We start from the raw sequence: 23,828 nt of genomic DNA on the forward strand, positions 1-23,828 counted from the left end.
GCATGCAAAGAGTACGTAACCTTTATTCGGCGCATGGACACACCCTCATTTACAGGCTATCTCCCCCAACCAGCGAACCAGGTTGCTAAGAGTTGATGATGGGGCCCCATCGTTCAACTAGTGACCAGGTTCTAGCCAATAAGAAGGTGGGATTGACAATCGCAGAGGTTATGTGGATACCGCTCTCCTGTCTGCCCTTGTCATTCCCACTCTAGAGCTGGTTGAAGCACGGTCTGCTATCTTGTGGCTTCTATTTCTGCCTTGCTTACCGTGGAGTGCACTATATTTATCACTGTACATAGTGTACATATTGCTGTTATAATTGGTGAAGGATAATATAAGTCTAAACTTTTTCTACTGTGTTTATTTGCTCCCATTACACCTGGGATAACAGGCCATTTGAAATCCTAGGTTGTAATACCAACTTACCTCATAATCTGTAATATTTTAAAATAAAGAATTAAACTAAGTCTGCCCGAAATGCCTAGCCATGCTAAGCGTTCTAGTGGTACACTCTGTAATCATTATTTAACTACATGTAAACCACACAACAACCAAATTCTCTAAATTCAACATTGTAATCTTTATAGAGAATAAACTTTGAATTTGAATTTGAATTAAATAATATACAATTTGATCATACAGAATGTGAAAAGAACTTGGGAGTCATGGTAAACAAGTCTGAAGCCAAGATAGCAGTCCCTGAACATGTGTAATGAGGCTAACAGATTACTTGGATTCATATCAAGACATGTCACAGAAGTCCAGGGGTCCTATACATCGAAGTGCTCTATGCATCATTAGTAAGGCCTCACTTAGACTATGTACCTCAGTTCTTGCCTCCATACTACAGAATGGACATAAATGCATTGGAGAATATACAGGGGAAAAAATGACAAAATTAATACACTGTATAAGGAATCTTCCAGACAAAAGTTGAACTCTAGAAAGGATGTAGGAAAGTACTGGTTCAGCAGCAAGGTTGTTGACGAGTGGAGCGATCTGCCGAGTAGGGTCATTGAAGCTAAAACATTGGATAACTGCAGAAATAGGTTTGACAAATAGGCAGGCAAGAAATGTTTACCTATCATAGGATCAGTAGGCCTGCTTCAGCACTCCTCTATTATGTTCAAATGTTCCTAGGAGCAAGAAATGGAGTAGACACTGGAAGCATTAGTGACAAGAGGAAAAGTATTAATTAGATTCTTCTGTGCCTTCCTGTACTCTCCTGGGGCATATTTGCATGGACCCTGCTCCTTAGGGTATTGCTCTTGATATTTGGTCATGTTTTATTTGTGGGGTAAAGAGGAGAAGGCTCAGTGCTGGGTCACCTGGAGTATGGGAGACTACCTGACAGAGAAAACAGCATCCTTCTCCACTGCCTCTTTTTATTTTTAAATTTGCTGTAGCTTGTTTTCTTATAACAAACTTGACTTATGGCCTCTGACTTGAAACATCATTTGGATACGGAAGAAACATCATTTGGATACGGAAGAGGAGGCAGAGGGTGGCTAGAAACCTGAGCAGGTGTTTAATTAATGCTGATGAGATAGGTTTTTTCTGGAAGAAAATGCCATCTAGAATATATATCGGCAAATGAGAAAACTGCTCCTGGATTAGAGGCTGCAAAACACTGTTTCAACTTGCTTCTTTGCAGTAATGAATCAGGAGACTTGTTTATCACTTCAAGAATCCCCGTGCTTTAAAAGGTAAAGACAAAAGCATTTGCCTGTTATTTGGAAGTCCACTGCCATGGCATAGGTGAGTGAGGCTTTTTTCACTGAGTGGTTCAAGCATCACTTTATTCCTGAATTGAGGATGTATCTGTACCTGAAAGATCTTACATTCAGGGTTCTCCTCGTCCTTAATAATTGCCATAGTCAACTTCAGTTTCTGAAAGATGTGGAGCCAGGTGTCAAGTTCTTTTTTTTACCACCATCATTGATACAACCACTAATTGAGGAGTTATTGAAACATTTAAGTGGCACTACACATGCAGTGTGGTCCATAATCTAGTATGAACAACTGATATCACAGACAGTGGAGTACCAGAGTTTTGGCACAAATTTAACATTGCAGGTCCACTCTCCATATTATAAAAAGAGCATGGGATCATGTTCCAGAATAAACAATAAATGATGGTTGGAGAAAAATATGGCCTAGTGTGGTGAGTGAATGATTTTGTTGGTTTTTTCATCAACTTCAAGTCAAGTTCCAGAAATTGTTGCTATGGCAAGGAGAGTGCCAGGTAAGGAATTTAATGGTATGTAGCCAAAAGCCATCATTGAACTCTTGGAAGATGATGAGAGACCAGCTGTAGAGGAAACATTTCAGGAATTAAATTCCCAACTGTAGAAAACAGAAAACGATTAAGATGAGGAACATGTGACTGAAGAAGTGATGTTGACACTGCAAGAGATATGCAAGTCACTGCATACTGTTGGTAAAGTTGCAGACTTGTTTATTGAAAAGGACCATGACTAATCTCAAAGCGTTGTTGTAAATCATGCTCTGGAGCAGATGCTTAGGCCTTATCATCTGCTGTATAAAGAACTACAGTGGACCCCCGGTTAACGATATTTTTTCACTCCAGAAGTATGTTCAGGTGCCAGTAGTGACCGAATTTGTTCCCATAAGGAATATTGTGAAGTAGATTAGTCCATTTCAGACCCCCAAACATACACGTACAAACGCACTTACATAAATACACTTACATAATTGGTTGCATTCGGAGGTGATCGTTATGCGGGGGTCCACTGTATAGGGTAAAACAAAATAGTGGCCTATGATAGAATACCTGAAGACCCCATAGCAGCAATCAGCTGATGAAGCTGCACATCAGCATAACAGGATCCTCAACTTTCTACATTACATTGCTGTATAGCCCTTGTGGCTTAGCGCTTCTTTTTGATTATAATAATAATAATCTACATTACATTATCCCCAACTTTCATCTTCACAAGATCCCCAACTTTCAACATCACAAGATCCTCAACTTTCAACATTACAAGATCCCCAACCTTCAACCTCAGCCCAGTAGGGCTACAGCTACCCACTCCTCTCACTTCAGTATGTTAAGCATCTTGAACTCGACTTGAAGGTAAGTAAGAAATAATGTACAGTATTAATGTAACCATTTTTTTAGCTAATGTACTCTTTTAACTGTTTGAACCTTACATAGTTTAGGAATTTCACAGAGCATCATCATCGACACCATTAGGTAAGAAAAGCTATTCTTTTTATATAAAAAGAATTTGTTATTGCTCTCTTGGAGGTTTGAGAAATGCAACCCAGTTTTCCCATATATTTTTCAGTCCATAAGTTGTGAAAAATCAGTAGTGCAGGATTTAGGAACATAAATCATGCAGACTATGACTGTCCACTGTATACTTTTGTGTTTGTCCTTGTACTAATTTTTTTGACATTATTATCCTTTGGATGTTATGTCAGTTTGTACTGTATATACTTTTCATTGCCAAGAGCAATGAATGATTTAATAAATCAAAATACTCTTCAAATCTTCCAAATTCCTTCCACTTGCAGAGATTTCCTTTCTCATGCCACACCCTCCTCTTGTGTTTTGTTTCCTCCTCCTGAGACAAAACTATACTGTATTGTGATTGATTCATGTCTTTCTGTTATATCCTCCTCTACTGCTGTATCACTACCTTCCATCCTTCTGTTACAAAAGCAGTCATTGATGTTTCATGAAGACAGAAGAGAATATTACAGTATATTACCTTTATAGAGGCTAGTGCCACAGCACCCTCATACATATGTAATCTCTGGAATAGTTTTGTACTCCTACTTCTAATCACTCAGCTGTTGATCAACTATACACCTTGAGGATGTTTCTGCACCTCCATTCCTTCCCTCTTCTTGTCTTAGTACCATCCAGATATTCTCTTAATTTAGTCTGTATTGTAACATATATGAAGGGATTCAGGACAACTGGTTAGCCGGACTATAAGTCCATGACACCTTCGCTCCTAAGTAGGGATGGGGATGTTGCATATCAGAGGTTGAAGAGTAAGATGCATGTGAAATGGTGGGTATCTTCATTGTTGATTGAAAAGTTACTGTATAACTGTCTGGAATGAAGATTCATGATGATTCAAGGCATTTTTGTATGCGAGTATTTGGTTCTGTAATTGCTAAGCAGGAATCATTGATATTAGTCAAATGTTTGGCATTCCAGTGTTGTACACAAACATTGTTCAAGCTGGCACTTTTGCATACATTGATGTGTTAGTTCAACCATATTAAGTTTTGTCCTGTTTACAAGATGTATGCATTGTCACAGCCTCCACATAGTATTGTTTAAATCCCTGTGTTGACTGATTCCAAGTTCTCCACTTTTGATCTTGCTGAGGTCTTTGATGAATATGCTGGTTACTATAGCAACCCTAGTGTTGGCTTGTGCAAGTACTTTGGAGATGTTCAGGGCAGCTTGATGGCTGTTGTTGTTTATAGCCGTGCTAGTGCATGGAGAACTGATGATTTGATGGGCTCATTTCTTAGTCTTTGATGAAAAGGGAAGAAAATTATAGTTCAGTGAAGGTTTGGTGTATGTGCACTCATTTAGAAACTTCAGGCTGTGAATTCAGTATGCTGTCAGGAAGATCCAATGATGATGCCTTCTTTTAACTGGGATAGAAGTGTGCAAAATCGTTTTTGCTTTTAGGCTTCCTGTAGACTTGGAATTTTAGGGCATTACCTGCTTTGTGGATGAGGATGTTGAGGAATGGTAACCTATCATTGTTCTCTTCACACTTGAAACCAGCACCTACCTTAGCACAGCCAACACCTCAAAAACCACAGCCCGTATCTCATCACAGTCAGCAGCTTACCACAAGAGCCACAGCTCACTACAAGAGCCAGCACTTCACTGCAGCAGCCAGTATCTCATTATGACAGCCAGCAGTCACCACAACAGCACCTTGCCATCACTAACCATTACATCTACCAACTTCAGAGAAGGACTATTGTGGAGAATCATTCTACTGACATCTCATAGAACTTGCATTAATCTTCATATTCATCATCAGAGGTAAGTTAAGTACTGTTATTTGTAGCATTATGGTTGTGTATTTGTAACACGAGGCAGAATTGAAAAAAACCCTCAATTATGCATAAGGAAAGAAATTGTGTCCCTACTTTTTCAGATTCTTTTTCACAGCTTGTGAATATTAGCTGCGTCTACTGTTTTTATTTGTCTATTATTCTGAAATAATTTTTTTTTTAAATGTTTGCAAGTCATATGTTTGAAAATTTTTATGAAATTTAACTTAGTAATGTACAGCTATTAGTTTCTTCTGGTCAGCTCTCAGATTTTGGGCCACTGCATTTACAGTTTTCGTAATCACATGATCGTGAGTAATGTCAAGAGTTATTTATGTGATAGCTGTAGGCCATGTTACAGCTCTCAAGGCAGTGTCTTAGATATATACATGTATTCATGAGTGCTAGCCAGAAGTCAGATTTGCCTGGTGAAATGAAGTTAATCAGGCTTAATGTTAAAAAGTAGAGGGTAGCTTCAATTTCTTGGATCACAAGCAGTTCACTTGCAGCAAAGTTACCCCCTCCCCTTTCCTTGTTGGAGTATCTTAGCTATGGGTTTGTTATGCAATTTAAGTTTCCAAAGATACAGAGAACAAAATGGGTGTGGCATTTTTATTTAGCAGGCTTGTTAAGGTCCTGGCTGCCTTTTACTGCTTAATGATTTCTTTGTGTTAATTTTGTTATAGATTCCAGTGTCAGAGAGGCAAGAAATATAGTGAAAGGTATTGTAACATTTTATCACATACAGGCATCTGTTTTGCAATACGTGAAAAAAAAAAGCTTTTCAAATGCTGTTACTGATTCACTAGTTGGTCATAATTTCAACTTGTGAAAAAATGTTAGTCTTTCAAACTTAACAGAGGACCATGACCATAGTTCTGTTCCTGCAAGAACAAGTAGGAAGTCACAGGCACATACACAAGGTTGAGTAAATTGTATTAGGTATGGCCTCTTCAGGGGGTGAAGGGCTCTTGGATTGAGTCTGCTTCCCATTCCCTAGTCACTGACTTCGACAGGTTTAGCACACCATGAAATTAATGGGAAGAGTTCAACAAAATCTGGGGGCATTAAGTATTGTTCAACTTCAGCCTTCCCTACTGTAGTGCTTGCATGGTTGAAGGGAAGAAAAAAAATCAGAATATAATATGAAAGGGAAGGGTTTTAATCCAAGGAGTTTGAGCTACCTTTCCAATTTACTTACCATTCCCAAGAGATGTATTATCACTATGAACCTCCATTTGGATGTGATAACAGTAGAACATTTAAAAATATGAATTTAAAACAATTTCAGCAATAAACTTATTTATTCAAGCATCAAGAAAATATATAAACATTAAACTATGCATATGACCTATAAATATCAAAACAACACCATCCTTATGCATAAAGCAACACTTTATATATCATTTAACAGTATTTAAAAATCTATAATAGGCAACACACAGGGTAAGATATCACTAAGTAATGAGTACATGCAATAACTAGACCTGCATGAGCATATCATGGGTGATAACAACATGCTATATAGGCTAATGGTTCTACTACCCTAATCAGATGTACAATATGAATTACAAAAGTTTCAGGGGGGCATGACTTTTTTCTTAACCTATTTACCACATAATCACTTTTTTTTTCTTTTTATCTTCCCCTAAAAGACATTTAGGAAGTCATGTAAGCTACAACACTAAGCCTACAAAAGCTCCACCAGAACAGCATAAAGGTATGTTCATCTAGTAAAATGCATTAGTGTAAAGCTATACAAATTACTAAAAAAAATGTACAACCAAGAATAACTAAAGAAAATAAACAAGATAGAACATTACAAGGGAAACAACAAACAAAGACAAAACTAACACAGCAGAAAGTTTTTGTTTGTTTACATGATGAGGCTTGATGACTTCTTCTGGTAAAAACAGACATGTAGACTCTCTCCTTTGCCTTTCTGAGTGTGGGGTTACAGTTGTATCATCTGCTTTCTCATCTTTAAGTGACTGTTCATGTTCTGCTTGTCGAGTATATGGATTTAAAAATGTAACCGACTCTGAGATTCTCTGTGCTTTATAAGCCACTGGTTTGTACATTTCATGACCTTTCGACAGAGAGAGAGGTGGTAATTCTTTCCATGGCATACCTGACTTCCCTGATAAAGAGAAGAGATCACTTCTTGAAGATGGACCTGGCACTGCAGGATCCTGAACCTCTGGAACTGGTGGTAGGGGCATCTGTGGTGGCGGTGGTAAATTGAGAATTGATGGCCGCAACTGTCCTGTAGTAATAGGAGGATCAAGGTGGTAACTAAAGCCATATCTCTTCTCCTTATTGATAATATCTTTATGCACAGATGAATCCACTACACTTTCTATCCCTGGTTGCGATTCTTCCTGCCACTGTTTAGTTTCTTTAGTCAGAGCTTTCTGTATCTCTTGGGAAACAGGTGAAAACCTCCTTTGCTGCCAGAACCCTTTTTCTGTTGCAGAAAGATTGTCATGGTACAGCTTTGGAACTGGCACGTGGACATCAGGCTGTATCAGGGTTTTTTGACTTTTGTGATAACTCTTTGCATGACTTGTCAGTAAGGCTACTATAGAGGGAACTTTACCCTGATATTTCTTTGAACCTGATCTACTCTGATACACTGGACCTATCAAAACTGGACCCCTTGATGAGGGGTGTAACAGGCGTCCCTTTGTCGCACCTCTTCCTCGGAACCAGGGAGCTTTCACACTCGCCTGAGGCTTTTCATATTTAAAGTTAACATATTCTGGGCTACTCCACATCGCATGCCGCCTAATTCGATCATCAACTGTCCAAACAGCAAGACAATGTTTTGGGAGCTGCTGTGGCTTATGTAGAAGAGCCATTGAAAAGTTGATATCAGACTGGGAACACTTTACACGGACAACATCATTTACAGTATCAAACAAGTTTGGGTCTTCACTGAACACAACATTACGTGGAACATAACATATAATTGTGTTGCCTACATCCACTTCCTTTACAAATGAACATAGAGGATCCACATTCTTCGCCGTGATAACAATCCTGCTGGCTTGTGGAGCTCGTTGCTGCAGGCTTGTATATGCTGGGTCAGGGATTGCTATCTGCTGCTCTGTCTGAAGACTTAACCTCTGGTGCTGCCTGTTGCTGTCAGAGGGGAACTTTAAACTGTTAGAGGATGCCTGAAACAATGAGTCACTGGCTTGGTATGTTTGGCACAAATGTGAAGATGCATATGGGGGTACAGGGTGTTGCTGGAGTGGTGTATCTTGTGCATGGATGGTGGCGTAGCCCGGATCTCTTCACATGCTTGTCATGCTGGAACGCTTTAAACTCCGTTCTACTTGGTCCAAGTCCCACAATACCTAAAGAAAAAAAAAAAATATGAAGTGACTAACTTGCACACACAACCCTTAAACAATATTTAAAAAAAAAAATTTCAGAACTCGGTAGTATAAAAAATTAATATTACTTACTTCAAGTAAACACCCTGTACTCCAAGATTGTGCTGGATTTGAATGTTTGCAGTGGGCACCTTCAGCATTAGTTAACTCTGGGAGTGAACGCCAGCGATCACTTAACAAGTATGTTAAATGAGGTGCCATAAGGGATTTCACGTGACCCAAAGTGCGTCCAAGCTCTTCAAATCCCCCAACCTTAGAGACAACTGCTAATTGTGCACGGAGAAGCCATCCAACAGGCCAAAGCCATTCCTGAAAAAACATTATGCATTACATTTTTACCGAGCTTGCTATGTACTCTGACAACCGATAATGATAATTCTTGACCCTTTCGGGGTCAAAGAATTAAGAAATTTGGTCTCCTAACACTGTACAAGTAATACTTGTAATATTACAACTATCAGTGTAATGCTCTCAAACATGGAAATGTCACACTGCTGATTAACTAGGTTATCCTAGGTTAAGTGTGCTTTGTGGCTTCATTCCACTTAGTATCATGAAATTTCAATAAATTTGGAATAAGTCATTTTTATGCCACACCGTTTGCTGGTAGGGAAGCTAGTGGAACAATAGTTCCTGGTTTCAGTGTCTACTGACTTTTTTTTTTTTTTTAAGTATAAATAGATTACAGCAGATCCAAAGGAGTTGTGATGAGCTGAAAAATATTGGCAGGTGGGATATTTGAATTATTATTATTATAATCAAAAAGAAGTGCTAAGCCACAAGGACTATACAGCGCTGCAGGGCAGGAAGGAAGTGAGGGCATCAGGTGGCAAAAGGGAGATGGATGAGCAACAGGTTACGGATAACAGCGGGGCAGTGGATGGTGAAAGGGTAAAGGGCAGCAAGAGACTGAGCCAGAAAGGGCTGAGGGGAGTGCGAAAAGTATCATCAGAGTTTGTGGAGTAAATCGGTCGTTGTCAAGAAGTCAATGAGAGAGTCAGGATTAAAGGAGGGTCCATCAGCAAGAAGGGAAGGTAAAGAGAGAGTAGTAGAACGAAGACGACGTTGGAGGTAAATTCTGCGTGCTCGTTGATAGAGAGGGCAGTCTAACAGAATGTGGCTAATCGATACTGGAACTTGACACTGCTCACAGAGAGGAACAGGGTGCCTCTCCATGAGATACCCATGAGTAAGACGAGTGTGGCCAATGCGAAGGCGGGAGAGAGTGGTCTCCCAACTTCGGCACTGATGACAAGAAGACGGCCAGTAACCTATGCTCGGTTTAATAGAATGAAGTTTGTTACCGAGCAGAGTTGACCAACGTTGTTGCCAACGGGTGCGAAGGTGGGTAGCTATTGCAGCAAAATAGTCCAGAAATGGAACACCTCGATAGGAAATTGGTAGGTCATATACTGCTGACCGCGCAGCAGTGTCTGCCTGTTCATTGCCCTGTACGTCGACATGACCAGGGACCCAACAAAAAACAATATCTTTATGTTTGGTAGAGATACGGCGTAGCCAAAGTTGGATACGGAGAACTAGGGGATGAGATGTATCAAATTTTCGTATAGCCTGTAGAGCACTAAGGGAGTCTGAGACTACTACAAATGATGACACAGGCATAGATGCAATACGAATAAGTGCTGCAAGAATGGCATACAGTTCAGCAGTAAAAATGCTAGCTGAAGATAGTAAATGCCCTCGTACGACGCTGTCCGGAAACACTGCTGCGAATCCGACGCCGTCTGAAGACTTAGAGCCATCTGTGTACACAGCGGTGGCATGAGAATGGGAGTGGAAGTGATCAAGAAAAAGAGAGCGGGAAGCCACCGTAGGCAGTTGAGCTTTCGAGCAAGGGAGTGAGAAAGAACAGACCCGAACAGCTGGAACTTCCCAGGGGGGCAGGGAAAAGTGAGATGCTACATGAACATATAAAGGTGGTAACTGAAGGGAAGACAAGAGTGAATGTAGGCGAAGAGAAAAGGGACGGAGCAAACAGGGGCGGCGAACGAATAAAGAATGTCTACTAATATCAGTGACCATTCTATAAATGGAAGGATTGTGTAGATCGTGAGAGCGTACATAGTAACGAAGGCAATGGGCATCACGGCGATCAGACAAGGATGGAACATTTGCTTCTGTATAGAGGCTCTCAACAGGGGAAGAGCGAAAAGCACCAAGGGACAAACGTAAGCCTTGGTGATGGATAGAGTTAAGGCTAGAGAGAGTAGCAGGAGAGGCCGCGGAATAAATCTGGTCACCATAATCGAGTTTCGATAAAACGAGGGCTGAATGTAGGCGAAGCAGAGTTCGACGATCAGCTCCCCAGGAAAGATGAGCAAGGGTTTTAAGAAGGTTTAGCCGGCTGTGACAAGTTGCCTTCAAAGAGGTAATGTGAGGTTTCCAGGTTAACCGACGGTCAAAGAGAAGGCCTAGAAACCTGACTGAATCACGTTCGGGGATACGGGAGCCATAGAGATACAAAGGATGATCGGAGATAACAGAGCGTCTAGTGAAAGTAATTTGGTGAGTTTTGGTACTTGAAAATTTAAACCCATGTGTGGTGGCCCAAGTGGAAACACGGTCGACCGCATGCTGGAGAGAAACTGCAATAAGGTGACAGTCAGCGCCTGCACAAGCAATAGCGAAGTCATCAACATAGAGTGATGACCAAATATTGGGTGGAAGAACAGAGGCCAAATCATTTATAGCAAGGAGAAAAAGTGTTGTGCTTAGAACACATCCCTGAGGGACACCTTCAGCTTGGACGAAGTCCGGGGAAAGAACATTATTGACTCGAACACGGAAATGTCTGTCAGTTAAAAAGTTCTTAAGGAAGGATGGTAGATTGCCTCGGAGGCCTAAGGAATGGGCCTGGGCCAAAATATTATACCTCCAAGTTGTGTCATATGCCTTCTCAAGGTCAAAAAATATGGCAATAACTGAGTGATTATTCGCAAAGGCATTACGAACATACGTATCCAAGCGTAGTAAGGGGTCTATGGTAGAACGACCCTTACGAAAGCCATATTGACTAGCGGAGAGACTGTTGTGAGTCTCTAAATACCACATTAAACGTCGATTTACGAGGCGTTCCATCACTTTGCAAACTGCACTTGTAAGAGCGATGGGGCGATAGTGGGAGGCATCATGTCCTGTAGTACCCGGTTTGCGGAAAGGGAGAACAATGGCAGATTTCCACAGCTGGGGAAGAACTCCTTGTGCCCAAATAAGATTGAAGAGGTGTAAGAGGACTACAAGGGCTGACCGATGTAAATGTTGTAACATACGAATATGAATGTCATCAGGCCCAGCTGCCGATGATCGGCAGGCTGAGAGCGTTGCCTCCAGTTCTTGAAGTGTAAAAGGCACATTATACTGTTCTTCTCCGAGAGAAGAAAAGTCCAAGGGTACTAACTCTCTGGCAGACTTTGAGGAAAGAAACGAGGGGCATAGATGGAGCCCTCGGGAAATACGGACCAGATGTGTGCCAAGTTCAATGGCAACGTCGAGAGGGTTTGCTATATCAACACCAGTGACCCGTAGAACAGGAGCCGGGTCAGGAGAGTATTTACCACTCAATTTCCTCACTTTTTTCCAGACTGCACTCATAGAAGAAGCAGAGGTGATGGTGGAAACATAGTCTCGCCAACAAGTGCGTTTAGCTTCACGGATGACACGGCGAGCGATCGCACGCTTCTGCTTAAAATCAACAAGTCTCTCAGCGGTTCTATTGTACCGGTACCTGCCCCATGCAGCACGTTTCAAACGTACTGCACGAGCACAAGCAGGAGACCACCAAGGCACGCACTTCTGAGAATGCCTGCCTGAGGTTTGGGGTATAGAATGAGAAGCTGCGGTATAAACTGATGTCGAGAAGATGTGTAGGAGCTCATCAATGGAGGATGAAGAAGGAACCTCACTAAAAGCAGTGAGGTGTGAGTAAAGATCCCAATTTGCCCGATCAAATTGCCAGCGAGGGTTACGGGAAGGTGGTGAATAGGAAGGAGAAGTAAGAATGATCGGAAAATGATCGCTGTCATGTAAGTCTGGTAGAACAGACCAGGTGAAGTCTAGTGCAGTGGAGGAAGAGCAGACTGATAGATCGATGCAAGAGAGAGTATGAGTACGAGGATCAAAATGGGTGGGAGTACCCGTATTTAAAACATGGAGGGGGTGAGAGGCAAGAAAAGCCTCCAACTGAATGCCACGTGAGTCACAATGAGACCCCCCCCAGAGGAAATGGTGGGCATTAAAATCACCAAGTAACAGAAGTGGTGGTGGTAAGGATGAAACAAGAAAGGCAAAGTCTGGGATAGAAAATGCTCGAGAAGGAGAGAGATATAAAGAACATATTGTAAACCACTTATTCAAGTGGATACGGGCTGCAGTGTAATGCAGCGAGGTATGGACAAATAGTTGACAGTACGGAATATCATTGCGTAGAAGAAGGGCACTTTCATTAAAGGTCCCATCTGAGAAAGGATCCGAAGAATACAATAAATTATAGCCTGAGATAGGTTGGAAAACAGCCGAGTGTAATTTTGGTTCTTGTAAGCAAGCACCAACAGGGGAAAACCTGGAAAGCAACATCTGAAGCTCACCCCGATTACCCCTGAGGCCGCGGATATTCCACTGTAAATAGGCCATGATTGGCGATGAAGAAAATATCAGGAATCTGTAGGTAAAGGCACCTACGGACTAGAGGGGTTAGAAAAGTCAACGTGTGGTGGCATTGGAAGATGTTCAAGTAGCGAAGGAACGGAGCGTTGCGAAGAATGGGGTTGTGAAGATGGAGGAGAGGGAAGAGAAGGAACAGGAAGTGAATCAGTGTCCATTGAAGGTTTAGTCTCTGCAATATATTCTGAAATGGCTTCAAGTGTTTCTGAATTCAAAGATGTATGGGAAACCATATTGGAGATAGGAGGAGGAGGGTGAGTAAAGATTGGGACAGTAATGGACTGTACCAAAGTAGAGGGGGAGGGAAAAGTGTAAGGGACTGGAGATGAAGTGTGGGGGGGGACAGAAGAGGTAGAAACCTGGGAGGTGACAGAAGAGGGAGAAACTTGGGAGGGGACGGGGGTGGAAGGCATAGTACGAGGAGGAGGGTGAATCTCCACACTTGTAATAGAGCCAGAGAGAGGGGAAGAACTAGGTACAGAGACTGGAAAGGTAACGTGTGGAGGTGGAAGAAGGGAAGGAAGGGGCAAAGAAGATTTGAGCAATGTGGATTTTTTGGACTTCTGAGTAGAGGGGCGATTGGTATTAGGTGTCGTACGAGGTCTTGTCGATACTGGGGCTTGTGAGGAAGGACGCGAAGATGTGAGAACAGACTGAGTTGTAGTCGGGACGTCAGAGCCAAGGACAGCAAAAGGATTAGATGCCGTAGTGGCTATGGGAGGGGTAACAACAGAGGAGGCTGCAGAAGATGGGACCCCAGAAGTGGGGGGACGTTTGGAAACACGAGAATAAGAAACACGGGGTAGTCTCCCTTGGAGGCGGAGATGAGTAACTGCCATAGCATAAGGGAGACCTTCTGCCTCTTTGAGGCAACGGATTTCACGTTCATTTAAGTAGACCTGGCAACGGCGGGAGTACGAAGGGTGAGCTTCATTACAATTAAGGCAAGATGGAGGTTGACTGCAAGATGTATTAGAATGGTTGTCGGCACCACAGACTGGGCATTCGGCCATAGATCTGCAATATTTCGCTGGGTGACCAAAACGCCAGCAATTTCTACATTGTTGCGGTGTAGGTATCACCTTTCGAACTTGTAACCGATGTCCCGCGACATATACAGAGGACGGGAGTTCTCGGCTGTCAAAAGTTAAACGAGCCACATTGCAAGGGTAACGTCTCCGCCCCCGGGCAGGAAGGACATAAGTGTCTACTTTGAGGATTGGGAGATCCTGGAGTTCCAGCTGTTCAAAAATGTCATTGCCACATGACTGGAAATTCTGTTGGACTATGGTATGGGGCAGAATGACAGTACCACTACAAGAATTGAGAGAAAGATGTTTTTCAATAGTGATAGGAGTAGTATCGATATTCGAAAGGAGAGAAAGATCATGAGCTTGGGTAGCATTCTGGACAGTGACGATGCGTGTACCGCTCTTGAGAGCGTGAAATGAAATATCTCTGCCAACATGACGCAGGAGCGCTTTGGCAATACTATGGTCAGAAAGGTAGGCAGAAGAAGAAGTAGGTCTTAAAGTAAAGAATTTAGTCCATTGTGTGGTCCGAAACTGAGCGTGGAGAGGGAGTGCTTGACGTGTCGGTCGTTTCCGAGTAGAATGGGAAGGTAACGACGGAGCATCATCAGGAGATTGACGTTGGCGTTTAGGAGTAGGACCGGAGTTGGTCCGGCAGGAAATGGGTGGGCGATTCGAAAATTGCCGTACCGTAGAGGGAGAAGCCGGAAGCATAGTCAAAGGAGAGCGGAGTTCAGACAAATCGAAGGAGTCAGTCGAAGCCCCGGTACCTGAAGCGGGTGAGGAAACAGCACCAGCAAGAGGTACAGGGGCATCAGGAGTGTCCGAAGAGTGGTCTAAACACAAGGCAGGGTCAGAATGGGGTGCGGTATCAAGAAGGGGCCCGGGGGTAGTGGTTTCATGGACTAGGGCTGCCATGGTTAGGTTACTCCTTTGCTTTTTGTTTTTAAGAAAAAAAAAGAAAGAAGAAAAGAAAATAAAAATAAAAAAAAGAATAAAAAAAGGGGGGAGCGGGGAGGAATAGTTCCCAGGAGGAATGAAAGGGCCGGAAATCCCCCTCCGCGCCCAAGAGGACTCGACACCGCTAGTAGCGCAGATGCAGCATGGAACCCGTGCCATACCCTACCCTTCATGCCAGTAAACCAGCAATCTGGGATAGCAACCTCACATCTGCCGAGCTACCTCGGTGGACAAAAGAGAGGGCGGCCGGATATCCGCCACAAAGCATACCTCCTTCAGCCACCACCCCCGGAATCCGAAAGGTGGCTTCCAGAGATACACCCGTCGCCCAAAAGACACCCAAAGCTACTCCGGGATACCGGAGAGGGATCGGGACATCCCCAGGCAATCCAGATTCCACGGCAAACTACGCCACCGCCAAGAAACCTCAACGGAATGGGATGGACCCCGGTGTCCTTTCCCCTACCTAGGAACTAGTGCGCCTGTGGGAGAAATCACGAAGGCCAAGAAGAGGAAGGGCAAAAGGGAGGGGTGAGGAGGAGGAGGAGGAATGGAAAAAGGGGAGGATGGGGAGGATGGGATAGGGGAGGGGAGAATGGGGGGTAATTAGGTTCGGTCTGAGGAAGAAGACCGACAGGGCTAATTCCTCAGACCAAGAGCCTCTTCACCACGCCAAGGAGCCCCCCTTGAAGAGGGGGATATTTGAAGGTATGAAAAATTGTGCATACTAGTATGCTGGACACATTCTACCTACCTTTGAAACTGAAAAATTGTGACAATGATGTAACTTATGTATTACAGTAAATTACTTTAAAACATTTATATAAAAGAACTATGCAATGGACCAGTGAGCAATCTAGGCAAGAAGTTATATAAACTTTACAGTACTGAATTAATCATTTGTTTCCTGGCAAGTTATCTACATCACTATTCTAGGAATATGTTAACAGGGTGAACTTACCGGTCCCTGATGATAGTTAAAGCCATGAGAAACTTTGGGATCGGTTGAATTGTTAGAGTTGTCGTAGTTACCCTCATAAGCCCAATCTTTGGGATCAAGCGTCTTTATACCCAAAGGACCTAGCAAGAACTTCTCTGCATTCTTTAGTGCAACCCAAGCATGTTGAGGTTTTACCATTTCAGGAGCCTGAAGAAAAATATGTACATAAAAATTAAACTTATGTACTGTATACCTCAGGTAATCTTAAAATCTATGATTCATTAAATACTTTCCGTCGTGATAACTTTCTAGGGAAAAATCTGCCTTCTCAAAGGCTTACATACCACAGCTATGGCAATAGGAAAATTGCACCGGAGCTGATAATCTGCCCAAAATTGAGAAGCATTATAGGAGTCTTTGTAGATGCCTCTTCGGTGGATCAGCTCAGGTTTGGGTTCCATTTCTGGGGAAGGTTGCTCACTGATCCAGAAATACTTTTCAAAGTTTTCCTGTATCTTCTTTTCCCAGAATTCATAAGTCCACTTAGTTACATTTCCTGAAACAATAGTAATGCAGTTGGATACTGCCCAATTTTCACTAACTAGTATATTTAATCTGAAAAAATACAGACTACCTTCAAGATTTAGATGAATTTAGATACTGTGCAGGATAGCTAAAATTGCTTGCAGTCTATGTTATGCTCAAATTTCTGCTGAATATACAGCTGTTGTATGGTGTACACATTTAAAAACGAAGGATTGAGAATTTTTTTTAGACTTGCAACAAAATGGATACCTGAATTAAGAAGCAAACTATGGAAAAAGAACACTTAAAAAAACAAACTTAAGAGACATCAACTCACTTCTACGGACCAGCAACAATAACTGGATATTTACAGCGAGTCATGTATTGACACCAATATTCATTCAAGCTCCCAGAATCAGTTCTCTGACCCATGTTATTTTCAATACAGTATAGGAACAACTTAATTGGATATACTGTTTCTTACATTTGCAAAAAAAAAAAAAAAAAAAAAAAAAAAAAAAAAAAAAAAAAAAAATGTGTGTGTAAAACTGGAGGCAGGAGATTGCAGAGGACATGGAAAAGGTAAAAAAATTACGTATTAACTGGTGGCCTGAGGAAGTGTTAAAGCTGAAAGGAGACCAGTAGTACCATACCACCTGAGAGGCTGCTAGTTACTAAAGAAACAAAAAAGCCTATAGATGGGCATAGCACTAACTATTGTGGGTGACTTGCATAAAGAAGGTAACATCTGCTGTATGCAACACTGGCAAATATAAGAATAGCTTTTGGGAATTTCAACAAGGATTCTTTTAAGTTTCATAAGGTACAATGACTTGCCACTAAGCTAGTTTCTTATATAATGGAAAGGAGCTATAAGAAGAGATAATTAAATATCACATTGGAGAAAAACTCAGGTTATAGTCACAACATAAGAGATCATGAAAGATATGAACAAGGTAGGTAGAGACTAGTACAAATGACAACTGGATACTAAGAACTAACAAGCCAGATATACAATATAAGAACGAACTTTCATGTGAATTTAATGAGGGGAAAACACTATGGAAGGAAGCAGTGGATCCTAATTTCATACAAACTCAATGTAACGAATTCTAATTCCATGTATAAATTCAATGTAAATACTGTATCTCTAACCCCATGGGGGTTAGAGATGCATCAGCTCATTTAATAGTTGAGAAAGCAGGCTTCAAAAGCTGGAGCTTAAGCTCTGCAAATATTAAGTACAGAAAAAAAAAGAAAAGTTGAAGTACCTGTATCATCCTGTCTTTCAACACTGTTGTAAGTGAATTTATTTTCATGGTGCATCTGACCCAGGAAACGTAGAGCAGACTTGCACAAGCCAATGATTTCAACTGCACTTCCATCACGAGGGGTTGCTGGTTTACCCTTTGTTCCAGCTAGGTCGCTTGATCCCATCTTGTCCATCCATGTGCCACAGTTATGGATATTGCCACCATAAACAAAACCTGTCAAATGACAAATTAAATGATTTAATAATCCTAAAAGTTACATTTGCACACCCCTCAAGGAAGGTTCCTTGATGTTGGTGAGGGGCTCTTGATTTAGGGAATTGAATCTGTGCTCCAGTTCCCCGAATTAAGCCTGAATGCCTTCCACATCCCCCCCCCCTGGGCACTGTATAATCCTCCGGGTTTAGCGCTTCCCCCTTGATTATAATAATAATAATAATAATACATTTGCACATGTAACCTTTGAAATTCAATTTTTTTTTTTTTTTTTTTTTTTTAACTTCAACATTAAAATGGTAGTTTTGTATTCCTAGCTGTCAATGTGTGCAGTTTTCATATCCTATTCCTCTCTCTCTCTCTGAATCATCAGCTGTAACAAGCGAGGAAATGAATATAAGGTTGATACATTATATAATTTTTTTTTAATACCATGGAAGTCAAGTTTTGGTCATGTTTGGCCTATGAGGGAGGAACTTTGCCAATGGCAATGTCAAGTTATTTGGCTTAACTTCAGCATTAATGCAACCCTCCAATAATTAATGCAGTGCTATGTATAAACCTGCACATGTACTTAGTAATTTCCACATCCGAATTGTCTATTATTTTAAATATTCTAAATGTGCATGCAGAAGAGAGGTGCAGTAATCAATCATTTCCTGCTTCATCACATCTGCAGCCCCTGTTCACCCAGCAGCAAGTAGTATTTGGGCATTAGTTGGTGGTTCTCAGTTGCATTACAAGCTTGAGAATCAAGATTATGGGGTGGGGGTTTGGGGGGGGGAGTACTGCTTAACTTGGGTTATCCTGGGTTATTAAATCTCTTGGGGTAAATGCCAATGACAGGTTAACCTGGTGTCTCGATGAAGGAAAGAAGTCAATGACAACTTACTGTAATCTAACTTCTGAGTAGTTAGCAAACTGCATAGCTTATACACTTGGGGAAATTAATATTCATTTATTGTTCAGAGAATCTGTACCCAGAAAGGCAAATTTATTATATTTACCATTCATTTGGTGTAACAAGATGTAAGGAATAAATGATTGTAAAAGTGGCTGAAATGTATCCTCCAATCAGAGCAAAGTACTGTAATAAATGTTCATATAAACTCACTTTTCTATGTACATTCCTCATCATTATACATGTATAACTGCTAAAACTCTGCAATATAACTAGTATTTAACTGATATATAGTACAGTAGGACCACCACATCCGCAGGTCCGGGTACTGTGGTCTCAGTTATCCATGGTTTACTGTGGCCCAAAAATAACTTAATTTTGCTAAATAATGGCCCTAAAATACAAAAGTAGTGATGCTGGCAGTTTTTCAAAGCCTAAGAGAAATCGTAAAGTGCTTCCCATCAGTGAAAAGTGATAATTCTCAACTTATTGTGTAATTTATCAATTAAAGTTTATCGTAAATATGTATGTAAATGAAAAACTACTTAAATATAGGGTTCGCTGCTATCTGTTGTAGGTCTTGGAACATATTCCCTGCAGATATGCAGGTCCTATGGTAGTTACAGTATATAGCAATTATATAACTGCTATGAAATATACAGTGAGTGAGAAATATTCTACATACTGACACACAAAAGGTTTATATATAATATTGTATCAGAAATCAATTTGACTGATAAAATAATGTAGCTACAGATGTTTTAACCCTTCCAGGGTTAAGACCCCTGCTCTCAAACTTGCTCTCAGGGTTGCAAAATGTATAAAAAATCTCATGAAATGGTAGAGAATCTTTTTCCTATGGTAATAAAAGAAGTACAAAATTTGATTAAAAACTGATAAAATTACGCTTTCGTGAATTTTGTTGTGTCAGCGATATTTACGCATCGGCGATTTCGTCCAATTCGAGTCCACTTTTAGGCCAATTCCATCATTTCTTAGCTATTTTGCTAGTATGTTTTCCATTCTATTGAATGAGTACAAGAAACTGCCCATTCAACTATACAGTGGACCCCCGCATACCGGACGCATTGCATAACGTACAATCCGCATACCGGACGCTTTGATCGCTAAAATTTTGCCTCGCATACCGCCCAAAAACCCGCTCACCGCCCTTCGTCCGAGACGCGTCCAGTGTGCGGCCTGAGCCAGCCTCATATGTTCCGCCGGTGGCATTGTTTACCAGCCAGCCTCCGCGGTAACATCCAAGCATACAATCGGAATATTTCGTATTTTTACAGTGTTTTCGGTGCTTTATCTGGAAAATAAGTGACCATGGGCCCCAAGAAAGCTTCTAGTTCCAACCCTACAGCAATAAGGGTTAGAATTCCAATAGAGATGAAGAAAGAGATCATTGATAAGTATGAAAGTGGAGTGCGTATCGCCGACCTGGTCAGGTTGTACAAGAAACCCAAATCAACCATCTCTACTATTGTGGGCAACAGAAAGGCAATCAAGGAAGCTGTTCTTGCCAAAGGTTTAACTGTGTTTTCGAAACAGAGATCGCAAGTGATGGAAGATGTTGAGAGAGACTTATTGGTGTGGATAAATGAAAAACAGCTAGCAGGAGATAGCGTTTCTCAAGCGATCATAAGCGAAAAGGCTAGGAAGTTGCATGAGGATTTAATTAAAAAAAGGCCTGCAACTAGTGATGATGTGAGTGAATTTAAGGCCAGCAAAGGTTGGTTTGAGAGATTTAAGAAGCGTAGTGGCATACATAGTGTGATAAGGCATGGTGAGGCTGCCAGTTCGGACCACAAAGCGGCTGAAAAATATGTGCAGGAATTCAAGGAGTGCATAGACACTGAAGGACTGAAACCTGAACAAGTGTTTAATTGTGATGAAACAGGCCTGTTTTGGAAGAAAATGCCAAGCAGGACCTACATTACTCAGGAGGAAAAGGCACTCCCAGGACATAAGCCTATGAAAGACAGGCTTACTTTGTTGATGTGTTCCAATGCTACTGGTGATTGCAAAGCCTTTATTAGTGTATCACTCTGAAACTCCCAGACCGTTCAGGCAAAAGAATGTCCTCAAGGAAAATTTGTGTGTGCTGTGGAGGGCAAACAGTAAGGCATGGGTCACTAGGGACTTTTTCTATGACTGGTTACACCATGCATTTGCCCCCAATGTGAAAGATTACCTAACTGAAAAGAAATTAGAACTTAAGTGCCTCCTGGTGTTAGACAATGCCCCTGGTCATCCTACAGACGTGGCAGAGCGACTTTATGGGGACATGAAATTCATTAAGGTGAAGTTTTTGCCTCCTAATACCACTCCTCTCCTGCAGCCCATGGACCAGCAGGTTATTGCAAACTTCAAAAAACTGTACACAAAAGCTCTGTTTGAAAGGTGCTTTGTAGTGACCTCAGAAACTCAACTGACTAAGAGACTTTTGGAGAGATCACTAATATCCTCAATTGTATAAACCTTATAGGTAAGGCTTGGGAGGGAGTGACTAAGAAGACCTTGAACTCTGCTTGGAAGAAACTGTGGCCAGAATGTGTAGACAAAAGGGATTTTGAAGGGTTTGAGGCTAACCCTGAGAGGAGTATGCCAGTTGAGGAATCAATTGTGGCATTGGGGAAGTCCTTGGGGTTGGAGGTTAGTGGGGAGGATGTGGAAGAGTTGGTGGAGGAGGACAATGAAGAACTAACCACTGATGAGCTGATAGATCAACTTCAACAGCAAGAGGCCAGACCTGAGGAAACTGGTTCAAAGGAGGGGAGAGAGAAATTGAAGGAATTGCCTACTACAAAGATTAAGGAAATCTGTGCAAAGTGGCTTGAAGTGCAAACCTTCATGGATGAAAATCACCCTCACACAGCTATTGCAAGCCGTGCTGGTGACTATTACACTGACAATGTTGTGAAACACTTTAGGGAAGTCATAAAGGAACGAGAGGTACAGGCCACTATGGACAGATATGTTGTGCGAAAGAAGTCCAGTGACTGAAGCTGGTCCTAGTGGCATTAAAAGAAGAAGGGAAGTAACCCCAGAAAAGGACTCGACACCTCAAGTCTTAATGGAAGGGGATTCCCCTTCTAAACACTAACACTCTCTCTCCCCTCCTCCCATCCCATCCCATCAATCATCACCAGATCTTCAATAAAATTAAGTGTCATGTAATTGTGCATGCCTTTTTCAGTTTGTGTGTATTAAAATTAACATTTCATGTGGTAAAAATTTTTTTTTTTCATACTTTTGGGTGTCTTGCACGGATTAATTTGATTTCCATTATTTCTTATGGGGAAAATTCATTCGCATACCGAACATTTCGCATAACAGCCAGCCCTCTTGCACGGATTAAGGTCGCTATGCGGGGGTCCACTGTATTTAAATAATCAGTAAAGTGATCAGAAATTGGTAATTTGGCCAATTTCACACAAAATTCAATAAATGCCAAGTTCAAAATATGGTCCAGAATAAACAATGCAGACATTCCTGGCACTAAAATAACATTTCCTGTGTTCATTAGTCATGTCCTCAGGCCTCTCCTATATTACACTTGTGTTCCATTTTGAATTTTTTATTCACAGAAAAAAATAGAATATTTACTCTTATGCAGACTACAGCATTATTGTAATAATTTTACAAACAATGTCAGTGTATTCCTAAATGTTTATCAGAATGGCCAGTTGGACGTGTATTGTGTACTCTGGAATACTGGTAAAACTAACATTTCTGGTATTTTGAGCTCAATTTTAAGCTACTTTCAGCCCTGAAACCAGTGAAAATCATCTCTTTCTGTAATATATCTTCCATTCTATCAAATAAGACCAAGAAACAGAGAATACAACCATGAAAATTACAAAAAAAAAAAAAAACACTGCAAATTTGCCATTTTAAACCAAAAACATGGTCACAGTTTTTTCCATTATGCACTGAGTGCTGCAGGATTTTTTTTTATATGGTGCACACTTACTGCATAGACCCATTCCCTCATATCTAGGCCTAAATTTACCACTCGCAGCTTATCTGGGTGAGCTGAACTCATGGCATAGTACTACGGGACCAACCCTGGCTTCAAAGTCGTACTACAATGGGACCGACACCAAAAGGGTCAAGGGATATGATGACAACCAGTATGAGTCTGTTGTTAATGATGTGGAACTGGGAGACAACACCCTATTAAGTATGAATGAAATTTTTTACAAGTATAAATAAAGTCTAATTATGAATGGTATTGGCAATGCAAAATATTAATTTGTTAAAATTAGCAATTTAAGACTATCCTGAAAATGTCCAGGAAGCTAGAGAATTCAGCACTTGGCAAGATTAGTTATAGTAACTGATAGTTTCCCTTTCATATAGATAAACAGACAATAACTTACCAGTTTCCCAGTCAACTCCAATTCGGTTATTGAAGCCTTCATTGCTCATCTGACGATCAATCTGGAAACCAGCATTTCTCTCACGAAATTCCACTCCCTGGAAATGGCGCTGAAGTGCTTCTTGTATCACATCTTCAAGTAGTTGATCCTAAGTAGAATGAATTGATACTGTTGTGGCATTTTTAAAAAATATTGACTGAAATTCCATATTGCCTAATATTTGCCATATTTTGAGACTTACTTATGCTTTTATAATCTGAATGTTTTAATCATATTAAATGTGAATGCCTTCTTCACACTGCCTAAATAATTTATGCATTAACTGGTAAATAAAGTGATAATTTGGCTCACACTACACTTACATATTTGCCTGCTTCTTGAGGGAGAGAATCATCAGTAGGGAAAAGGCGTGACACTTTGTCTTTCAAGATCTGGTAACCATTAGGAGCAA

At 41.2% G+C, this 23,828-nt stretch overlaps 1 protein-coding gene across 1 annotated transcript in view; it reads right to left on the minus strand.

The window, feature by feature from the left end:
• Positions 1-6,346: 6,346 nt before the first annotated feature.
• Positions 6,347-23,828, minus strand: part of LOC128695597 (uncharacterized) — a 140,235-nt gene continuing 122,753 nt past the window's right edge. Inside the window, exons 26-32 of the mRNA XM_070093216.1 lie at positions 23,740-23,813; positions 23,378-23,525; positions 17,870-18,085; positions 16,418-16,629; positions 16,095-16,280; positions 8,535-8,771; positions 6,347-8,423 (exon numbers count right to left, since the gene is read on the minus strand). Of these exons, the coding sequence (XP_069949317.1) occupies positions 8,361-8,423; positions 8,535-8,771; positions 16,095-16,280; positions 16,418-16,629; positions 17,870-18,085; positions 23,378-23,525; positions 23,740-23,813 (1,136 nt within the window). The 3' untranslated portion in view covers positions 6,347-8,360. The remainder of the gene's footprint in view (positions 8,424-8,534; positions 8,772-16,094; positions 16,281-16,417; positions 16,630-17,869; positions 18,086-23,377; positions 23,526-23,739; positions 23,814-23,828) is intronic.

The sequence above is a fragment of the Cherax quadricarinatus genome, chromosome 42 (genome assembly GCF_038502225.1).
Source record: "Cherax quadricarinatus isolate ZL_2023a chromosome 42, ASM3850222v1, whole genome shotgun sequence".
In the NCBI taxonomy this organism is placed as follows: Eukaryota; Metazoa; Arthropoda; class Malacostraca; order Decapoda; family Parastacidae; genus Cherax; species Cherax quadricarinatus.